Source organism: Macrobrachium nipponense, chromosome 3 (assembly GCF_015104395.2).
Source record: "Macrobrachium nipponense isolate FS-2020 chromosome 3, ASM1510439v2, whole genome shotgun sequence".
NCBI classification, from domain to species: Eukaryota; Metazoa; Arthropoda; class Malacostraca; order Decapoda; family Palaemonidae; genus Macrobrachium; species Macrobrachium nipponense.
Window position 1 is genome coordinate 46606667 of NC_087202.1, and position 22145 is coordinate 46628811.

The 22145-nt window shown below is 40.9% G+C and overlaps 1 protein-coding gene across 1 annotated transcript in view; it reads right to left on the bottom strand.

Moving 5' to 3' along the window:
- Positions 1-4262: 4262 nt before the first annotated feature.
- LOC135221738 (uncharacterized) overlaps positions 4263-22145 on the bottom strand; it is a 110995-nt gene continuing 93112 nt past the window's right edge. The window contains exon 9 of the mRNA XM_064259538.1: positions 4263-4390. Within this exon, the coding sequence (XP_064115608.1) occupies positions 4278-4390 (113 nt within the window). The 3' untranslated portion in view covers positions 4263-4277. The remainder of the gene's footprint in view (positions 4391-22145) is intronic.

Below are 22145 nucleotides of genomic sequence, written 5' to 3' on the forward strand. Positions count from 1 at the left end.
CTGCAATTCCATCTTTTCAAAAGGGTGCAGACTGTGTCTTTCTTTTCTATTTTTCTTGCTTTTTCCCATCAGTATGAAGATCTGGGTAGAGCCTCTTCGGAATTTTATTTTGTGTTGTCATGTCGTAATTTATTTCATCATGTGAATGCTGTTGTATTGCCTCATATGTAGTATCTATGAGTATCTCTGCATCCATACTCTTGTCCTGCTCTTTGTTTTCATTATTTTTTTCTATCATTTCAGTTTTATTTTCTTGTTTTGCTTTCTCCTCTTCTTCCTCTTCCTCCTCATCTTCATCCTCTACTATTTGCACATTTAAGTCTTGATTTAATAACATTATCTATCCAAAATAGACATGTTGAGCAAAATACTCTTGTATCCTTACTTGTATTTTTCTGGACTTCTGCGTATTGAGGTTGCGTGGATATGTTGCATGCATAGCATTTCCTGATCGGGTTTTGTGGATTTACAATGCTATACCACACCTTACACAGTTTGCACACAATGTTCACCTTATTCATTTTCTTTGTTGGAATTTGTTGATTGATGTAAATTTTCTATATAAGTCTCTTGACCACTTGAATTTTATTTGATATTCCTTCAATTATTTTCATAATATTTTCTACTGACTTGTTCCAGTTTGAAGGATCATATAATGCCTATGAATACTTTTGCATCTTTTTGATTAGGGTTGTTATTGATCTCATAGGTGAGAAATGCCAGCTCCCTTCCTGCTAACTCATCATATTGCATATCTGCAAGGCAAGCAAGGTTTCGCCATTGCTTTCCACAGTTGGTGTTTACTACCATCCTGATCGAAGTTACAATAATTCACTCAATAAACTACCTTAGTAGACGCTTTATCCTACTATTCTCACACTAATCTTATCACTGACAAATTGTGAACACTTCTAGATATAATTCGTTTTCTAGTTGTATGTTAAACGTGTGATATCAGTTGATTAATTGGACTGTGCACAAGTACGTCTCACCAAGCAAAAATGGCACTACTAGAGAGAGAGAGAGAGAGAGAGAGAGAGAGAGAGAGAGAGAGAGAGAGCATTGAATGGCAACATCAAATATCTGACTATCAAGAGTGAAATTATGAATTATTTCTAAGACAGAATAGTAATGGAGAGAGAGAGAGATTGAGAGTGAGAGAGAGAATAACTCCTAGACTCTGACTCCTTCCCCTCCGCCAATACGGATATCAAATTGTCATTTACTCCTCTGTCCTCCTTCCTCGAAGTGGATAAAAAGACTGGGAATCGCCATTTTTTTTTTGGTCTTATTAATATTTGAAAATTATTTATAAGGTAAATTATTTATTTATAATGCAAAACAGATAAACATACATAAGGAAGAGAGAGAGAGAGAGATTATGTTGTTATTGTTTAATCTCATTAAACATAATATTATTTGAGACATGCCAACCTTCGGTGCATTGCTGACCAGTTTAAGCAACAATGAGAAAACAATAATTAGGAAAATAGAGAAGAACCTATATAAAATCAATGCAGCTGAGGCAGCAATTACTTTTAATAAAACATGTTTAAAAAGTTTTACTTCCAGCATACATTATTATTATTATTATTATTATTATTATTATTATTATTATTATTATTATTATTATTATTATTTGAAAATATTAATAAACATATTATACATACATGTACCATAAAAATTTTCTCATCTCAGTAAGAGAGAGAGAGAGAGAGAGAGAGAGAGAGAGAGAGAGAGAGAGAGAGAGAGAGAGAGAGAGGGGGGGGCAACTTGCTTCTTCTCCTGTCACATTACTTGGCATATTTGACAGCTCTGGACCTCAGCTCAGTACTTGGAAATAAAAAGAAAGCTGGGGAAGAATGGATTCTCCTTTATTCTTACATAATTTTTTTTTTAATTTATAAACTAAAATCTTACTAATTCACTATAGCATTTTCTTTAATGAATTGATAATATTGTTGTTTACATTGATATTGATATTTGAAAATTAGTACTTCATTTATTTATCAAACAGAAAACATACACATCTGTAAAAGAGAGGGAATGAGAGAGAATTATTATTTTTATATTTTTTCAATAATGAAGTGACCCCTTTCTTAACATCAGCTGCCTTGATTTCATGTTTCTTTTCTAGGATAGAGCTGATTGTCAACACTGACCGTCCGTACATCCTAGCAAGATAGCTACACGTGCACCACATTCATACTTCACTACAAGTTCTTTCATGAATTCTGTCATAATTCTGGTCTTTTTTACCAAAGAGCTGGCTCTTGGAACCTTCTTTGGCTCCATAATGGCTTCTTTGCAATGACTTTTAATGGCAAAATAGCACATAACATTTCAGCCCTTCATAAGGAAAGGTAGCTGTCCTAGTCCTGTAGTTACCATCCTATTTCTTCATCCTTATTATAACATATATGTATATTCAAAACCTCAGACTTTTTTTTCTTTAACACCTTGAATCCATCTTTTGATTACCACTACAACTTCTGTAGTGTTTGGTTATCACTGGTGGATTTCTCAGGCATTAAGCGGATAGTAGTTGGAAGGTTATGACAGGATAATATTGTATTTTTGGCTACATTAATATTGTTTTTGTAGTACGACCACTACTACATTATGTAACAGTAACATAAGTGAGGGTGAAGACGTCAAGTCTTGACTACATACAAGGATTATATACTGTATACCAACTTGAAGTTTATATCAAGTTACCTGTGTTCTGCTGATACTCGATACTATTCTGATGTAGAGGACAGTGGTAAGAATAGCTGGCCTTGGTGTACAGCACCAGCAAGTCTGAAGACAAATACGTATTTGAATATTCACATTTTGTATGTGTATGCCACTACAGGCAGTCCCCGGTTACCGGCGGACTCAATTAAGGGCGATCCGGTTTTATGGCAATTGTCCAGCTTCATAACGCACCTAGTTCCAGTTATCGGCACCATAAGTTGCCAATTAATAGAGTTATGGTGCCATAGCATACCTAAAGGAGGTGCCATTAATTGGTTATCGGTGCCATTAACTGGATATCGGTGCAATAAGTGCCACAAATAACTAAGTTTTGGTTAATGGCAGTTTTTGCTTGTGAACACCCTGCCAAGAACAGAACCCCTGCCGATAACTGGGGACAGTATGTATTCAAAATAAAATGTTTGTGTGCTGTGGACTGTATAAAGTACAGGCAGTCCCCGGGATACGACGGGGGTTCCGTTCTTGAGACACATTGTAACCCGAAAATCGTCGTAAGCTAGAACATCATAAGAAATCTTAAGAAAACCTTACTTTTAATGCTTTGGGTGCATTCAAAAATATGTAACCTGCATTCTTATTGCATTTTTCTTAAAAAAAACTTCAAATATTGATTATTTTGCATTATTGGTGTCATATTTCTTGTGCCAGATGAGCGTTGTAGGCGTCGTAACCCTGGAAATAATTTCTGATGAATATAATTGAAAAGTGCCTTAACCTCGGAACGTCGTAAGCCAAACCCATCGTAACCCAGGGACTGCCTGTACACTATAAGCTGCAAAAAGCAGTAAATAGGATAAGTGGTCCTTGTTGTCTTAATTTTGTTCAGGTATAAGTGTTGAGATTTAGAGTAAATTCCTTATGTACTATTTATTGCACATTTACCTTGTGATGTATATTTACTTAATACAATTTCCCTGGTAAAAAACTGCACACTTACACAATGTATATATTATGATATGTTATTGAATTATAGAAGTTATGTACAGTGGCATCTCAATGTCCAAGTCCAGTATAAAAGAAAAATATTACATGTTTAATGGAATAATCCAGTATGCTAGATTCATTGGATGATGAAATGAATGAGCTCGACTGACTCTTTCTTGTCAACCTGAGCACGCACTTGATTCTTTAATTTAGAGTCTCTTTTCTATCTCAAAAACCTGTCCTTTGTATTATTGTGATCTTTATTTAGCAGATATATATATCTGAAGCTGAATAAGTAAATTATTACTATTTTAAATTGAATAATAAGTTACAAAATATGCACCATATAAATTACTTTCTATGGAATTACTATACACCAAGAGCTGTGTGACCCCTTAGCTCCAGGATATCATGTAGGTTGGTAAATTGTTACAAATTGGATTCTTGTTAATTATTAAGAGCATACCCCTGAGCTGTCCATTAAGTTCATGTGCCATTATATAATAATATATCTATATATATATATATATATATATATATATATATATATATATATATATTATGTAGGTATGTATGTAGTATATTGACTTATTCTAGAAGTAGTGTTCAGTATTCTGTTCCCTGTTAGGTGGTGGCTGGGGATTTCTTGAAGTATTAGAAGAGTCACTGCTAAATTTGGCTCCTAATTTCAGTCGAGGCAGCTGTGCTGCAACAAAAAAAAGTATAATTGAAATTATAGGTTACAGAAACAGATAAATACGATAATTGCATTATTTATTTTTAGATTAATTCTGCATACACTAATAGTTTATAGTTATTATTTTCAATTAGTTTAACCAGACTAGTCAAAATTTCTTACTCTCACAAGGCAAGATATTTAATATTTCTATGAAAACAAACTTTATACTAATTAAATAAATAAATCAGATCATGATTTCCTTTTGTGTAACATTATTAAATTTATTTTAAACCAAAAAAATAACGTATAGTATTGGCCAGTGGATAGTTCTTTGTATAAAGGAGAAAATCATGTAAAAAACTAAAGTTTAAGAGTCAGTCTGTACATGTTTCTAATTTTCATTCACATAATCAAATCTGAAAGAATTTATTATTCCTCCACTGGTGAAATCAGGCAGGCGCTAAAGTTTTTCCCTCAGTTTGTCTGTCTCTCTGTCTTCTCATCAGTATGTCTGTTAGGACTTCTTTGCCATAACAGTTCCTACTAGTACATGGTTCAAGGTATTTTAACCAAATTTGATACACACTTAGATCATCATACAAAGATTTCTGTGGAGAGAAATAGTCCTTAAGTTCTTGCTATCTACAACTTTTTTTAATTTTGAGGATTTTGCCCATGTAGATATTGCTGGTAACGAACTTGCTGACCATGAGGCAAGAGATGTAATTACTAAAGATGAAATTCTCTTCCACCATATTCTTGCTACCAACATGAAATGGGCTATTAGCTCATATATAAAAAATAAATGGCAAGCACATTGGTTGTCTCCCCTTCTGACCAACAATGAAAAGAACGGGAAGATCAGACAAAGTATTGGGTTCCAACAAAACCATAGGGTAGAAACTATTGTGTCGTCTGAGAGTTGGCCATACTCAATTGACCCACCGGTTCCTTCTAGAGGGGGTAACTGCACCAGTCTGTATGCAGTGTTACTCCTCTTACTGTGGAACACATATGTTACATTGCCACAGGTATTCTGCAGCATAGCAGAGACATGGCTTAGTGTGGGTAGGGATATAGCAGAACTGTTTGGTCCGGATGTAGCTGTTAATAATACATATTGTTGGATTCCTCGGAGACATTAACCTTTTGTTGTTTAAATAAGCATGTATGTATGTGTATGGAATGTATGTATAAATTTGTTTATTTTTGTTTGCACACTTAAAATGCTAAGTTATAATTTTTATGGGGGATATAAGTTTTTACCATAGTTTTAAAGTCACCTTTATTTTATTTTTTTTTAATTTATAAATTCATCACCATAAATATTCATCTCAAAGCAAATTCATTATAGTACTAAATAATTCCATGGATTCCAGTGCTTGACTTCAAGCCCAAATCCCATATTCTATTCCATTCCACACTGAGTTATGTGGAGTTTTTTTGGCCTACTTTATAGCGAAGCTAAGGATGTGAGATCAGCCTCTACTTCTTTAGTTTTCAGGTGTTATTTGCTCTTTACACCTATTCTGCCATCGAACTACCGGAGGCGTAAGTGATCTTTGCTTCTTATTATATTTTTTATGTAGGCTTGAAAAGTGTATAAATTTTTCATGCCTCAAGATTATTTTTAGTTACTGGCATGGCATTGCAGAAGGAAGCACATGATATTCTCCTATTATTTTCTCTTCACCTTTTCAGTAAAGTGCTGAGTTTGGAAAGCTACATTATACCTGGAGCACCCACCACTCTGAGTGAATGGGTTTTGACTTTATTTCAATGTCGGTGTCAGTGTTTTCTGGTTGTTTTAGTTTGGTACTTCACCCAGGGCAAGGGCGGGCACCTATCATACTTTGCTTGCCGTAGTAGCAATCCCCTCGCTGAAAAGTTTCCCCTAAGTAGGAGGCAACCCTTGGCTCTACTGCCACGCCATTATGAGTTAAGATGAGTGCCAACCAGTCAGTATTCATCTGCATAGCTCTCTTAACTGATAGAATGACAAGCGTTGTTTTTTCAATGCTAGCAACTTTTCTATTTCAAATTACATGACTTAATGCTTTGGCATAGTATATGTACATGATCCCACCTCCTTTCAGTGTGGAATCACTTCTTTAGCTCCATAATGGGCGGAGTTCTGGCTATTGGCGCTATAAGGATCCTTATGGCGCCATAAGCACCCTTATGGTGCCATAAGGGTGCTTATGGCACCGATAACCAGTTATCAGAGCCTTAAGCACGATTATGGCGCCATAAATCGCAGAATTTCGGTTAATGACGGCTTTCGTTTATAAGAACACCCCCGGGAATGGAACCCCTGCCAATAACCGGGGACTGCCTATATACTTACCTGGTAATTATATGATCAGAGCCCACCCGCCCCCCTCTGATGGATATTATGCATAAAACAGAATGAAGTGCTTAGCTAATTAGTCATTTCCTTCAGTGCAGATTAAATAGGTCCTGGTCTTTGACAAGGGACTACCTGTTCCTTCGCTTCCTCTCACAGAGAAAGAGATACTATGAGGCTTAGCTTATGGTTAGACAACAGCAATCTCCTTTGGGGTGTCATTACATGCTCCCCCTCAGGAGATAGTACTTCGTGAATCAAGGCATCAACCAGAATGGCAGTCACCTGTGCTTCAGTGGATTAGTTATGATTAGATATCTAACCCAACTAACTAGCTTAGCATAACCTAACCTAATCTGCACTACAATATCCTGGACCTTCTTAGCTCTGTGAAAGCCCCAAGATCCGAGGATAGGCACTCTGTGGTCTATGGTGTTGATAAGCAATGGTACCACAGTAGTTCCTTAGTCAACAAGAAAGGGGATAGTGTCCTTTCATCTCCTAAATTTGATGATGCAGGTGCACGGTAGGCAGTAGCACACTCAGCACAGTAGTCCAGGCAAGGTGGATGTAATGACAGACAAGTTCAGTCACTCAGGTCAGTGTTAGGGATAATTGGTCTTGGCATCTTTACATTATGAAAGGATTGTTTCACCTTGGAAGATGGCTGAGTTAGACCAATCTCAACACACTGAAGCTGTTACTGTTCGGCTCTATCGTTCCAGACTGTGGGCATAAACAGCCAACAGCCATACCATGATGATAGCACTGCTTCTCGTTCAATCAGTAAGTAAAGTAATGTTGGTTCTGGTTAGTACTGGGGTGGATGACCGCCTGGGAACATGAGATGCTGTTTGCCTTGATGAGATATCCTTCACATCCCTGGTACAAGTCTTGAGGCTTACGCTTTCCCATCGTTCTGTCTGATTCGAGGTGTGATCAACAGGGTGTGATCTCTCCCAACCTAAGGACCCTGCTGGCTACCAAGTGACCACAGGCCATCTGCGTTACCACCTAAAGGGTTTGACCTTCAAGCCTGAGTGCTGACAACTCCTTATTAGTTCCAGATTGGCCAAGAAGCTGTGTCCAAGAACACAATTTCTTTTGACTTCGTGTGATGATCAAATAGGTGTGCTCCACAGCCGATATGGTAGACAACAGTATGTTCCAGGCAAGATTTCACAAGTTCAGGGGCATTGGTCTGCCCCTCACATTTAGGAAGAACCTGTCAGACAGGTACTAGGGATGGAAATGTGGTCACAACAGACCACATTCACCTCCTTTTACCTTTGGGATGTTACCCATAGATCATTGGACACATTTTCTGTGGGTTCTGTGGTGGTTGCTGAGCAACCATGTACCTCACCCAGCTCCCCTTGAGGGACAGGTGGCATCTTGCCTAATGTGTATTGCTGCAAAAGAGAGGGTGGGTGTGGGACTGGCCTCCTTTCTCTTTCATACCCTTCCTCTTCCAGCAGGCAGAGGGATTGTTAGCAAGTCGTCACATGATGGAGGGGCATGCATGCAGGTGTTCTAGATGACTGAGTATCCTATCTGTATATAATCTAGCTCAATTTGGATTAAGAAGATGCAGTGCAAGTCCTACCCTCTCTCTAGCAATGGGAGAGAGGGACTGACAATGACCAATCCCATTGGTTATCTTCAGCTTTATAGTCCCTGATACTGTGGGGTCATCCAAGCCTTTTTTTGAATCAGTGTTGCTACATTCCATTGATTCGAAATGCCCAGAAGTCTGCAGTTGAACATCACACATGTTCAACTGATCAGAGGAATGGGGTGCCTTCCTTTCTCTTAAATAACTAGGAAGAGAGGTCTGAGGTGAGGCAAACTCCTGGTCAGTTCAGAGATTTTCTCAGAATCTTCCCACCGAAAAGTCAATCTTCTAAATGTAAATACCAAAGATTTGTATACGAATAGGAATAAATGACAAATTTTCAAGTAATTTGTATTTTTACTTACATACAAAGCTGAGATCTTTACATAAATGGCCCACCTCTAGCCACCCCTCATTCTGCTACCTGGGCCAAAAGGTAAAGTGAATGCATACCAACTGGATGGCATGGCTTCCTCCTTACCATTGTTAGCCAACTACCAATAACCACATTTTAAATTAAACAGCCGGTTCCGGCTTTTGCCAAAAGTAAATCCCATTTGTAAAGACCCGAGGTTTGTATGTTAGGAAAAATACAAATTACTTTAAAAATTTGTCATTTTTTACCTTTCCCAGGAGATATTGTATGTGTACTATATGTTTGTGAAGTCTCCGACCTGGAAGTTGCAACATTGTGAAATATCTTAGTGTGATAAATTTGTTCACAAAGGACAGATAGCAATTATGATGCCAGTAGACTTTAAGTATATTAACAAAATGTATAATACTATATGATTTTTCATCTCAAGCAATTTCAGTGTTTAATTTGTTTTGCTGTGTATGCATTACACTGAACTTCTGATTGTATATTAATTGCTGTCATAGGCCTTGATATTATTATTACTAATGATATCGGCATGTCAGAACCTATCAGAAGTGTTGTGACTATATGCAATAGGGAGGGTGAGCCCCTAAAATGAATGTAGGCATGTTTCATATTGACTTTATCCCCAATTTAACCTTCCTACTGTATGGCCCTTGCTATTTTAGTAGCTTTTTGTAGTAAATGCATTCCTTCTGGATTTTGCTGCTTTTGTATACTAATCCCTGCCTTGCAAACTCTGTGTAGTTTTATTTTGCATTTCTTTGTCTTTCATATTTTTTTGTATGTAGCTTACTTATACTGTATATTTTCCATTAGCACTATCAATTTAGTATTTACTTGACCATTGTCATGTTCTTAAAGTATGCATAAGTAAAAATTTGCACAATAATTGTTCAGAGAAATCATAAATTTAAGTGCTCATTTGAAATATACTAGAAGTGTCAATGAAAATATGCTGCAGTTCAAGCTCGACCGCCTCTGGCCCGAAGACCAGAACGGGGATATTCGTACCCAACATTACCCCACAATCTCATTTGACACAACAGCCCTAAGATGGCTGCACTTACCCAGGGTGCTGACCCCTGGCACGAGGTGAGAGCACGACTCTCTTGGGCAGACTTAACCCTCTGCTTGGGTAGACACTGGCGTGGCCACTTCATGGACATCTGAGACGCGTTGTAAGCTGAAAGTCGTTGTAAGCCGGAACATCGTAAAAAATCCTAGGAAAACCTTACTTTTAATGCTTTAGGTGCATTAAAAACTATGTAAACTGCATTCTTATTGCATTTTTCATAAATAAAACCTTCAAATATTGATTATTTTGCATTTTTGGAGTCATATCTCATCTGCCAGATCAGCGTTGTAAGCGCGGTAACCATGGAACATGCGTCTTAAACCTGGAAATAATTTCTGATAACTATAATTGAATAGTGTTGTAACCTTGGAATGTCGTAAGCCGAACCCATTGTAAGCTGGGGACTGCCTGTTTAATGGACTCAAAAGACAAGAAGGCATTTTTTTTCGTCTTCAGCGAAACCTGTACCCAGTTTTCCTACGTCAAAACCTGTAGGAGTGACTATTGCGCATGCGCATCGGCCATCTTGTTTTATGTTCGGGCCAGTGAAAAGACCACAAACCATTACTCTTCTGGTCATCACAATCGAAAGATTTTTCAGTCAGTGCTCCTCTATCTTGAGAATTTTTCTTTGAAATCAATCATGGAATCACTGACATTTGAAAGTTAAGTGCTCATTTTTAAGATTTAGTCAAAACAGTTAGGTTAAAAACTGTGGGACAAGAAAATTTTATTGTGAAGTACGAAAACTAGTGTTTTGTTTACCCGTCCAGCATTGTTTAGAACACGTGACCGGCAAGACACATGTTTCAGGCTAGCCTTTACAAATGCAAAAAGTGTTTATAAATAAATTTTTGTAGGAAGTATTTTGCCAAATGAACAATTCCATACTGTATTATTAATTTAGTTAATCTTTTCAGATAACGGTTTCTACAATTTCCAAGGCAGTAGCCTACATGAGCTAGTAGCCTAGCTGGTTTAGGACACGTAATTTTAGACTAGGAATGGCAATTATCAGTAGCCCATAACATAAGATAGTATATCTTAAAGATGATTAAATAACCATTAGTACTTACCTAATTTTTAGGTGATAAGTACCGAAGATAGTATATCTTTAAGATGATTAAAAAACCATTAGTACTTACCTAATTTTTCAGTGATAAGTACTGAGAAGTAGATAAACAGGCTACACCATTTTAGTTTTATTTTGCTATATTTAGTATGACCAAAATGAACCAAGCCTGATAATTCCTAGTGTTAAGTAGTGACCCCTTACTAACAATATTAATCAAAGTTGTTAGCCTAGAATACTATTCTAAGGCTAGTAAAATTGGCAACAGGTGCCAAATGTAATATGTAGTAGTCTAAAACTCGGAGCTACATATTAAGTGGTGGTTTTCTGGGCGTAACCTGTGTCGTCCTGTGAAATGCTCCTATAGCACTCATTTCTAAGGTATAAATATTGCTAAATATACAAGAGAAAAAGCTATATGGAATGCCAGGGTTATACCCGGCTCGCTCACCCCTTTATAGGGTGTCGGTATGGATACTGGGGCGTGTGAAAACCACTACCAGAGGTCCCCTGCCAATTAGTCTTCTCCTTTGTCAATTTCCCTCTCTCTAAAGAGGGGCCGTTCCAAGGCCATCTACCGCCCGCTACTGCTACAACTAGCGTCCCCTCTGACATTCCTTTAATAGCACTCATTGTGTTTACACGTGTGTGTGATTTGTGGAAGCCCTTTTTTGCATTTTTTCGAGATGGCTGAGCATCAGGAGACTCCCTCATCTAAGTTGAGTACTGCAATTATCAATTTTGCACCTTTTAGGGTAGCGATGCTTTTTATAAGAATGTTTTGGGCGTTGTTATGTAGCGGGAGCCCCGCATGACGCTGCTCCCGAGTCAGCCATTATTGGCATCGCTACCTGTGTGTGTTTCATAACATTCATGACGACTTTCAATTAGTTCCTCATACTGATTGTAGTCGTGTTGATGGTTAGTTTAGCATTTAATCAAAAGTTTTATGCTTCATTTTATATATTGGCATCCTGACGTGAGGGCTATACCCTGGCCTACCCGACCAGGCCAAAATTTGGTTTTGGAAGGTAGGCTAGGCTTGGGATTCCCGTTATTCTACTCGTTGGCTGGGTGGTCTAGCCATTACTTTAGATTGTATTCTAGCTCTCCAGACAAGGGGAGGCTAGTTATCCACCTGATCAGATCGAAATTTGATTTTGGAGGGTGGATCGGCCCTTATTGTGGCCTATGTATGATGTCCTTGGAGCCATGCTGGCCTACCTGACCAGATCGCGATTATGTTCCGATTTAGGAGGGTTAGGCTAGCTGCTCAGAGCCACCCTGTGGCCTACCTGACCAGATCGTTCTGATTTTGGAGGGTTAGGCTAGCTACTTATACGGACTTTATTCCCTTTTCCCCCCCCTCCCTTCCCTATCCCCTCTTGCGTCAGGACTGCTTGTATAATATTATACTATTATGTCTATTATTGTAGTGCGTGTCTTTCGGAACAGTTGGCCTATACCCTTCTGTTCCTGGTATCGGTTGGTTCACGGCTTCTCGGAAGGTTGTCCCACCTGGCCGGTTGTTGTGACCAGCTGATCTCGAGTGGGCCACTCCTCTAGGCGACCTCCCTCCCACTGGACCCACTTCGGTGGGGTGACGCAGCTCGCCATACGCTACCCTCGGGTGGTTTAGTTAGAGCCTTATCCCTAGTAGGGGGAGGGTAAAGGGGACAGTCAGGGGAGTGGTATACTTCATTACGCTCGGTGGGTATGATACTGGTGGTGTCCACCTCGGCGAGTACTGGTTGGCCACCTGACTCGTCGGGAAGGGATACGCTGTGTTATTACCGCGTTTTCGCCACCCTATCCCCGGTCTCCTATCCCTGGCTATCCTTCCGCTCCGGTGGGACCGGTGGCCCGGCTTAAAATTTGTTTCTATTACAATGACAATAGATACGATTCCTTAAATGATCGGATTCAGGCCTAGGTTTTACCTATTTCCATGTTCTGATACCACTAAGCCAGACCCGGAACTATAATGACAGCAGATGGGTAGAGAGGGGATATGGGGTGGATGATAACACACAGAGCTCATGTACAGTAGTTTTAATTTAGCTTAAGCTCACCTTCAAGGTATGTTTCCGGTCTGTTTACTATGGCGGAACACTTTGTACTCAGTTCCCAGAACTTCCCCCCCTCCCTCTGTTTCCCTGTTTTCAACATTCTCTGTCGGTAATTCTGTTTCCCACTCCGGTGGGGACGAATGGTGGGCTAAGAGAGGCGCTCCCAGACTACTGGGTAGTGCTTCTCCGGTGCCAGCGGAGTCAGGCCAGGTTCATCCTTCCCCTGTTTTGTTCGTACCGAGTTTATCTTATTAAAGACAATTATGACGAGAACGTAAAACTAGGGTCCGGAGCATTCGGGAACTCTTAGTGAGTAAGAATGTAGAATTTATAATTAGTAGACACGCACATCCTGCCGGGATCAACTCCGGTGGCCTTAACTTCAAGATGCCTGCAGTGTCCGGCGGGTCCATATAGTGATACTCGAATATCATTTAACTTACAGATGGTTCGCTGTCAGGATATGGCATGTATGGCGGTCCTGCAGAAGCCGTGCAGGCATGAGGTCTACAGATCTCATGCCGGGTGTGCAGTCCAGGTGGACGACATGCTGGTGTGGCATCAGACCTGACTAACGAGTCGGTAGGTACCATCCCACTAAATGATACAATGAGAATTATAATGACGAATATTGAATTACGTAGATCATTATGTTAGGATAGGCCTTGATGTCACTATCTCTTTCAGACCCCTCAGGCCCTCAAGGATTCAGCCCTTGCAACCCTCAAGGTCTGGGTAGGCGGATTTGGCCGGAACGTCAAGTCCAAGAAACCCTACATGCTGTCGGAGGAAATGTGTTCACTCATTTACCCCAACGCGAAGATGTCGGTAGCTGTAGCGGCGGATTTGGTGGCTCTGATCATTGCCAAGATCTAGGAAGAGACCCAGGCCCTGCCGGAGGAACTAGGGGGTTTCGGCGACGAGGTCCTCGAAGAGGTGGCGGCCATCAACCTGGACCTCGAACCCATGACCGTCGACAATCATGGTCAAGGTAGGGAGGTAAGTGAGGCAGGTGGTACGCGGGCTAAAGTTCTATCCTTTAGCCCGTCTCATTCCTCTTCTTCATCCTTCCAGGGATTTACCGGGAGACCCATGACTTCTAGGGACAAGTCGAGCTCGGTAATCCCTAGGATAAAAACTTCTCAGAATAAACCTAAATCTATTAAGAAGTCCCTTCCAAAGGCGACCAAACCAATGAAGCCTCCTAAGACGAGCCTCGCCAGCACGCCATCAGCTTCCAAGCCGGTGGCAGACTCGGCAAAAGCTGCTCCCCAACAACAGGGGTCGAGAGCTAGAGTGTCCAAAGCCAGACCTCAGGAGTCTGGCTTTGACCCTGCTATGTTTTCCAGCATGCTCATGCAGGAAATGGGGAACTTGGTGCAAACCAAGTTCCAAGAGATCTCTCCACAGCTCTCTTCACAGCTCGTCTCTAGTTAAGAATCGTCGGGACAATCCACCCAGTCCCTGACCCAGGGGCTACAGAACCAGGAGAGCTTGATGGCGGAACTCCTCCAGTCCGGACACTCTCAGCAACCCTTTGTAGTGCCGGACGCATCAAAACTACCGCCTTTTAAGAATATTAACCCATGGCGGCTAGCAGCCCATGCCCCTTTCTCAGAGGACATGTTGACAATAGAAGGATGTGGAACCCGGCCAGTAGAAGACTTTGAATTCTACTGGCCGGGTCTCCAATTCCCCTTCCCAGGCTACGTCCGGTTAACGGAGGAGGCGCTGATAAGGGAAGATAAGGTCCTGAAGGAGACCGTTATCTTTCCCAGAGACCAGGCCCAATCAGCCTGGGTCTGGACCCTGACCGAATGGGAGTGCGTCAACACAAAGTTGACACCCCACAAAAGCCCATTCACCATATTCATGGTAGGAGATGACACCCCTACCCCATGCACGTCCAAAGTAGTAGAACTGACTCTACAAGCGGCAATGGAGGAAAAGCTGATGCCTCAACTTAGGGAGACAGATCTGACCTCCCTGCTGTTCCTGGGAGACCTGGAGTGCTGGGTGGATGCTCCAGCCACCTTTACGGTAGGAAAGCTTAGCCCGAACTGTGCGACCATCCAGTTCAGTGAACGCCTACCTAGGCTTCCGGAGGCCATGGTAAAGGCAGAATACGAGGCAAGTTGTAGACCTGAGCATATCCATCAATTCAGTCACCACGGCAGAAACGACATTCCTAGTCTACGCGGATGAGCCTCTTTTCAAAGTCCTGACGAAGTCATTACTTCAGACTCTACAGTGTGACGTATATGACTTCACAGTAGCCAGGAGGAACTGTAGGAAGCACGTCTTGGCCGAGGCTTCCATCAGACACAAATCCAATAGGCTCATCAAGGCTCCAATTTGGGGAGCGAATCTGTTCCCCGAAAGCATTGTCAACGGTGTTCTCGTGGAAGCGGCCAGGGTGAACCAGAGCTTGAGAGTGCGCTGAGGGCTCATTTCCAAAAGGAAATTTGAACCCGCCGGAGCACACCCCAGGGGCAGGAAGAGACCGAGGAAATTCCAGTCCTTCCAGACCACCCAAGCCCAAACAATGGTACAGGCTGTCCCCGTAGCCCAGTTGGGCCAACCCTCCACCTCAAAGAGTCAACCTCAACAGCAATTCGTTCTGCTGCAGAGCCAACCCTCGCAGCAGCCCCAAGGTTCGGTCACTTTTACCACCTCTCCGGCCTTCAATACCTCCTTTGAAACACAAGGGGTGTTTCAGGGGTACAACCGATTTGCCAGAGGAGCTTTCCGCCACAGGGCTGGCGGAAGAGCCTCCGCTAGAGGCAGAGGTTTCTGGGGCAGCCGGGGAAGTAGGCCCTCTGCTAGCCAGTGAGACTCCCCAGGTAGGAGGGAGGCTGTACCTATTCCGGAACCATTGGAGATTCAGCAGTTGGGCCCACAGCATAGTATCAAAAGGCCTGGGATGGAGTTGGAAAAAAGGGCTTCCTCCACCAACCAGTTTTTACATAAATCCAACGGCGGACCTAATAAAATACACCCAAGACCTTCTCCAAAAGAAGGTAATAAAAGAAGTCAGATACTTGAAATTTCAAGGACGCTTGTTCACCGTTCCAAAGAAAGACTCAAACAAGCCAAGAATAATTCTGGACTTGTCCCATCTGAACTCATACATTCAATGCGACAAGTTCCGCATGTTAACCGTCTCACAGGTGCGGACCTTACTTCCCCATGTGGCCGTCACCACCTCTATAGATCGTACAGATGCTTACTATCATGTTCCGGTAGCAAGGCATTTCTGTCCCTTCCTAGGCTTCAAACTAGGCCATTCGGGCTCAATATAGCGCCCAGAATATTCACAAAGATAGCAAAGACAGTGGTACAAGAATTAAGAGCTCAAGGGATAATGTTAGTAGCCTACCTAGACGATTGACTCATTTGGGCCACAAACGACAAGGAATGTTGCAGGGCAACGCACAAAGTAATAAAATTCTTGGAATATCTAGGGTTCCAGATAAACGGCAAGAAATCCTGCCTTACTCTGGCACCACGCTTTCAGTGGTTGGGAATACAATGGGACCTGACCACGCACAAGTTGTCGATCCTGCCGGGGAAACGCATGGAGATAGCGAAGGCTACAAGGCGGTTTCTCAAGGACAAACAAACGTCCTGGAGAAACCAAGAAAGAATCTTCTCACTCCAATTTGCCTCAGTAACAGACATCCTATTAAAAGCCAAACTGAAAGATATCAACCGGGTTTGGCGGACCAGAGCGAACAGGAAATCTTGAGACAAAATTTCCCGGATGCCACCGATATTATGGAAGAGACTCCGCCCTTGGACAGAAGTTAGGAACCTGGCAAAATCAGTACCATTACAATTCCCTCCGCCGGCCTTGGTGGTCCAAACGGACGCCTCACTAAGCGGTTGGGGAGGATACTCCCAATACGAAAAGGTTCAAGAGTCATGGTTGATAACATTCCGCCAGCTGCATATCAACGTACTAGAAGCCATGGCCGTGTCGCTGACCCTAAAGAAACTCTCTCCGGCGAAGAAAATTCATATCAGGATAGTGTTAGACAGTGCGGTGATAGTGCACTGTATAAACAGAGGAGGTTCCAAATTGAGCCACATAAATCATGTGATGATAGCAGTCTTTTCACTAACAGCAAAGAACCAGTGGCATCTGTCAGCCACTCACCTGGCATGAGTAAGGAATGTTGTCGCAGACGCACTATCAAGGACAACCCCGCTGGAGTTGGAATGGTCCTTAGACGAAGGATCGTTCAATTGGATCTACCAACAGATTCCGGACCTTCAAGTAGACCTGTTTGCCACAGAATCCAACCACAAGCTACAGTGTTATGTGGCTCCCAATCTGGACCCTCTAGCTCACGCCACAGATGCCATGTCCATAGATTGGAACAATTGGCAGAGGATTTATTTATTTTCACCCATAAACCTATTATTGAAAGTCCTGGACAAACTCAGATCTTTCAAAGGACAGATTGCGCTGGTCGCTCCCAACTGGCCCAAGAGCAACTGGTTCCCACTGCTGGCGGAATTGAGACTCTGCCCGTGGCGGATCCCCAACCCGAAGCTGACACAGGTAGTACAAACTCAGACTGTGTCGGCTTCCTCAAGAATTCAGAATGCCCTAACTTTATGGACTTCATGAAGTTTGCGGTACAGAAGGATGCCAATATTGATCCTCTAAACACCTTGTTCTTAGAATCAGACAAACAAGAATCTACGCTTCGGCAGTATGATTCAGCGGTGAAGAAGCTAGCCATTTTTTTAAGACTCAAAGGCACAGACAATGACTATGAATCTGGCAGTTTCATTCTTTAGGACCTTGTTTGAAAAAGGTCTAGCAGCTAGTACTATTACTACAACTAAATCTGCCTTAAAGAAAATATTTCAGTTTGGTTTTAACATTGATCTTACAGATTCGTATTTCTCGTCTATCCCGAGAGCTTATGCTAGACTAAGACCAGCAGACAGACCTCATACGGTCTCCTGGTTTCTAAATGATGTACTTAGGCTAGCTTCAGACACCGACAATGAATCATGCCCTTATATAACCCTTCTCAGGAAAACATTATTCTTAGTAAGCCTGGCCTCAGGAGCCAGAATATCTGAACTGTCAGCTCCTTCCAGAGAACCAAATCATATTGATTTCCTCCCATCCGGAAAGTTCTAATATCTCCAGATCAGAAATTCTTGGCAATGAATGAGGACCCACAGAATAGGTGGTCCCCGTGGAAGATTGTCCTACTTCCACAGGATCTATCTCTATGCCCCGTAAACACGCTGAGATCCTACCTAAATAGAACTTCCAAGAAGTCTTCAGGTCCTTTATTTATTAGAGAGAATGGCGGAACTATCTCCCTGAAGGCGATCAGACAACAAATTCTTTATTTTATCAAACAAGCCAATCCGGAATCAGTTCCACCTGTGCATGATATCCGGGCGGTGGCTACCTCAGTTAATTACTTTCATCACATGAACTTCGATGATCTTAAGAAGTATACGGGTTGGAAATCACCGACAGTATTTAAACACCACTACCTAAAGTCTTTAGAGGCCCTTAAATACCCAGCAGTGGCAGTAGGGAACATTGTTTCCCCTGATGCAGCCTAGTTATTATAATATGCCTAGTCTTAATAGATTATAACTACCTTTTAGTACTTTCTCTCCTACCTGCCTCGCTTATGATCCCTAACCTTTACCTTGGTTTTTCATCTGGATTGCACATTGACCCACTTATATATTGTACATACTTAAGCAATATTGCCTTGTATATAGTCATCCTGTATTACCTGGTGTTGGTATTACCTTAATCTTACCAGAGTTGTGTATATTTACATGACTGTATATATCATTATAGGTTAAGGACCTTTAAGATAAGGAACTTCATTAAAATACATTAGAATTAATTATTTTGGGGCCAATTCTCTGTTACTATTTCATGGGACGATCGGCAGTGACCTGTGTTGCCCAGTGAACCCACCCCTCTATCTTCCTCGCCCTAAGCTGGCCCAAGCTTGGGTGCTATTTTTCAGGAATGTCGGAGGGGACGCTAGTTGTAGCAGTAGCGGGCGGTAGATGGCCTTGGAACGGCCCCTCTTTAGAGAGAGGAAAATTGACAAAGGGGAAGATTAATTGGCAGGGGACCTCTGGTAGTGGTTTCCACACGCCCCAGTATCCATACTGACAACCTATAAAGGGGTAAGCGAGCCGGTTATAACCCTGGCATTCCATATAGCTTTTTCTCTTGTATATTTAGCAATATTTATACCTTAGAAATGAGTGCTATAGGAGCATTTCACTGGGCGACACAGGTCACTGCCCAGAAATAGATTTTTCCTTTGTCAAAATCTCTTTTTAAGTAACATGTTGAGTGGGGTGCTGAAATTGTAATTCGAATTATCACTCTAAGTTATGCTTAGAGTAAGTGTTGATTTACTTATAAGGTAAAATAACCTAACATGAAGGTTAGTGTTGGTATGATGGTTTTATATAGGCTAGTTTATCAGTAATGTAACATGCTAAAACTATTGAAGACTTAGCAAAAATGTCTGTTTTGCTATGATTTAGTATCCTAGCCTATATGTGTATATGTATGTGCATATATGTATATATGTGTATATGTATGGGTTTATAAACCACTTTATTGAAAAAATTTAAAAAATTACTTGACTCAGTAAATAGTAACTTGGTTATGTAGTCTAACTAAGTGATTGGGCTACATATTAAATTTTTGTTGGTAATAAGTCAAAACCTAACCGTATATGGTAAGAATAGATTATACCAGGATACTAACCCAAGTCTGATAGAAATCTTTCTTAGGTTAGTAAATAGTTAGCCATATATATATATATATCTATATATATATATATATATATATATATATATATTATAATTATAAATGTATGGGTGGGATGGGTTCATAAACCACTTTATTAATATTTTAAAAATTACATGACTCAGTAAATAGTAACTTGGTTCTGTAGCTTAACTAAGCGATTAGGCTACATATTAAATTCTTGTGGTACTAAGTAAAAACCTAATCTTATTCAGTAGGAATAGATTATACCAAGGATACTAACCCAAGCCTTATAGAAAACTTGCTTAAGTTAGTAAATAGTTAGTCATAAACTAACTTGAATAGTATTGGTTGTTGTTATAATAAAAATTAAAACCTAAACATAACTAATACATAAGGACTAAATTTAAGTAATATAAAAATAAACAAGGCTTCAAAGGTAATTTAAACCTCAAAAGGTTTGAGTTAACACAGTTTTATGCAGATCTAGGTAATAACTGTGTTGAGTATATATATAGAAATTACAATTCTCTAAATAATTGAGTTGATGTTTGAAATTTAGCAATTGTTGTTGGCGGTTTGAGTTTAACCCCAGGGACTGGTATCAGAAACAGAAAAATGACATTTGATGCCCTGGTCCCTTGTGGCCTCTGTTTTTACGGGACCGTTCCTTACAGTCTGTGCGGAGTTAGTAAGTAGAATTGGCTAAATAATTTACAGAATGTACTAGAAATGTACATTTGTAGTCAAACTGACTTATAAAATGATATCTACTACTGGTTTATATTTACGGTTTTCAAGTATTAAAAATGATTTATACAGAAATAAAATTTTTCTAATAACAACTTGGTTTTTCACTACAGGGCCATCTTGAGAAATGACCCTCAATTAAAATGTGCCGTAGCTGGTTGCTTGGTACGATTTTTGCCAGTGGACACTGCCCATACCACCTGCCATAGGCATAGTCACTGTAATGATCAGGGCAAATTTGTACCTCATATGCACAAGAATTGTAGCATGCTCATGGCAGCAAGCTTTAAAGTTGAAACTGCTCACTTTAGACTGTCTCAATGGGTCCTAGGGTTTAGCAAAGGTGAGGAAGGGGAAGGTTATATCTATCCAGCAAAACTCCGGAAGCATATATTTAAACCCTTCTCGGACGTTCCATATTCGGGCCAAAACCCAATAACATCAGTCACCACTACCCCTAGGTACATCCTGAGGAGGAATTAGAGGAATCCTCAGCTACAGGTGAAGTGTTCAAAGACCTTGAGGTCGACACTGATACTGAAAGAACCTTGCTGAACCCAGAAGGACCAGGGACACAGATGTCAATCAGCCATGGGAAAAACATTGTAGAAGAAAGTCAATCCCCCATGCAGCTTTCAGAAACTGATCAGGATCCTTCCCCCAAAAGGGATATAAGGATCCACCTGAACCCAATGGAAATAACAGCAAATTTAGAGGGTTTTAGCAATTCACCCAGGACTTCTGCCCCCTGGGGAACAAACAGCTGCAGCTCAGCTGTAGATATACAATCAAGTTTTGCAAGAGCCCCCAAAAGGGAAACACAGTTTGTGGTATTAGATCACTTCCGCAAGGAAATAATGAATGACATCAAAGATGCTTTTGCTGCTGAAAGGCAACAGATAATGGACATACTGAATGATACACCAAAATGTAAACGTCCTGCATCTTGCAATAGAATGGGGAGAATTGAAACCAGTTCTGCCCAAACAAGAGTTAAGAGTGCAACCCCAACTGGAACCAACAAAATGGCCAGTTCCAGGTATGAGTCTTATGACCAAAATCTAGCAGAGACTCTAAAGTCCTACTCTGATGTTGATAACCCTTGGCGAGATGCCTCAATGTGTATTTTCTCTCAGGATGGTAAGTACGTTATTAATGAGAGAAAGACTATGATAGAAGTAGTACATGTTGAATTTAGGGACAGGTCAGCCTTTCCTAACACTAAATGGTGCCTGATACCACCTGTGCCAGACGTGGAGAAGCCTCAAAAGGAAGCTGTTCTTCTAGCTGGAAATTTGGCATTAAGAGCTGTAGATGAAACTCTTAACCAAGTAAATGGTACAAGAATTTATAGTGCTATTATGAACAAGACTCAGGTGGCTCACCATGTACCACCAGCCTTCTGCCTCTTCACATTTAAAGTCATAAATCATGTGAAAACATTTTCAAAATTATGTAGTAACCAGAAAGCGTGAACCATTGGCAGAACTAAAACCATTTGATTCGGTTATCCCGGTTTCAGAAAACTCCACCGAAGAATGGGCAACGCTACAACTTCCCTTTGATAGGAAAAAGCTCCTCCTAGATATTGCAACTCAGCGATTTGGTGCTCCAGTGAGAAGGATTTCAGAAGGTACATCAGCATCAGAGATTCGTGCTAGGACCCACGGCCTTAGTGTCTTAAC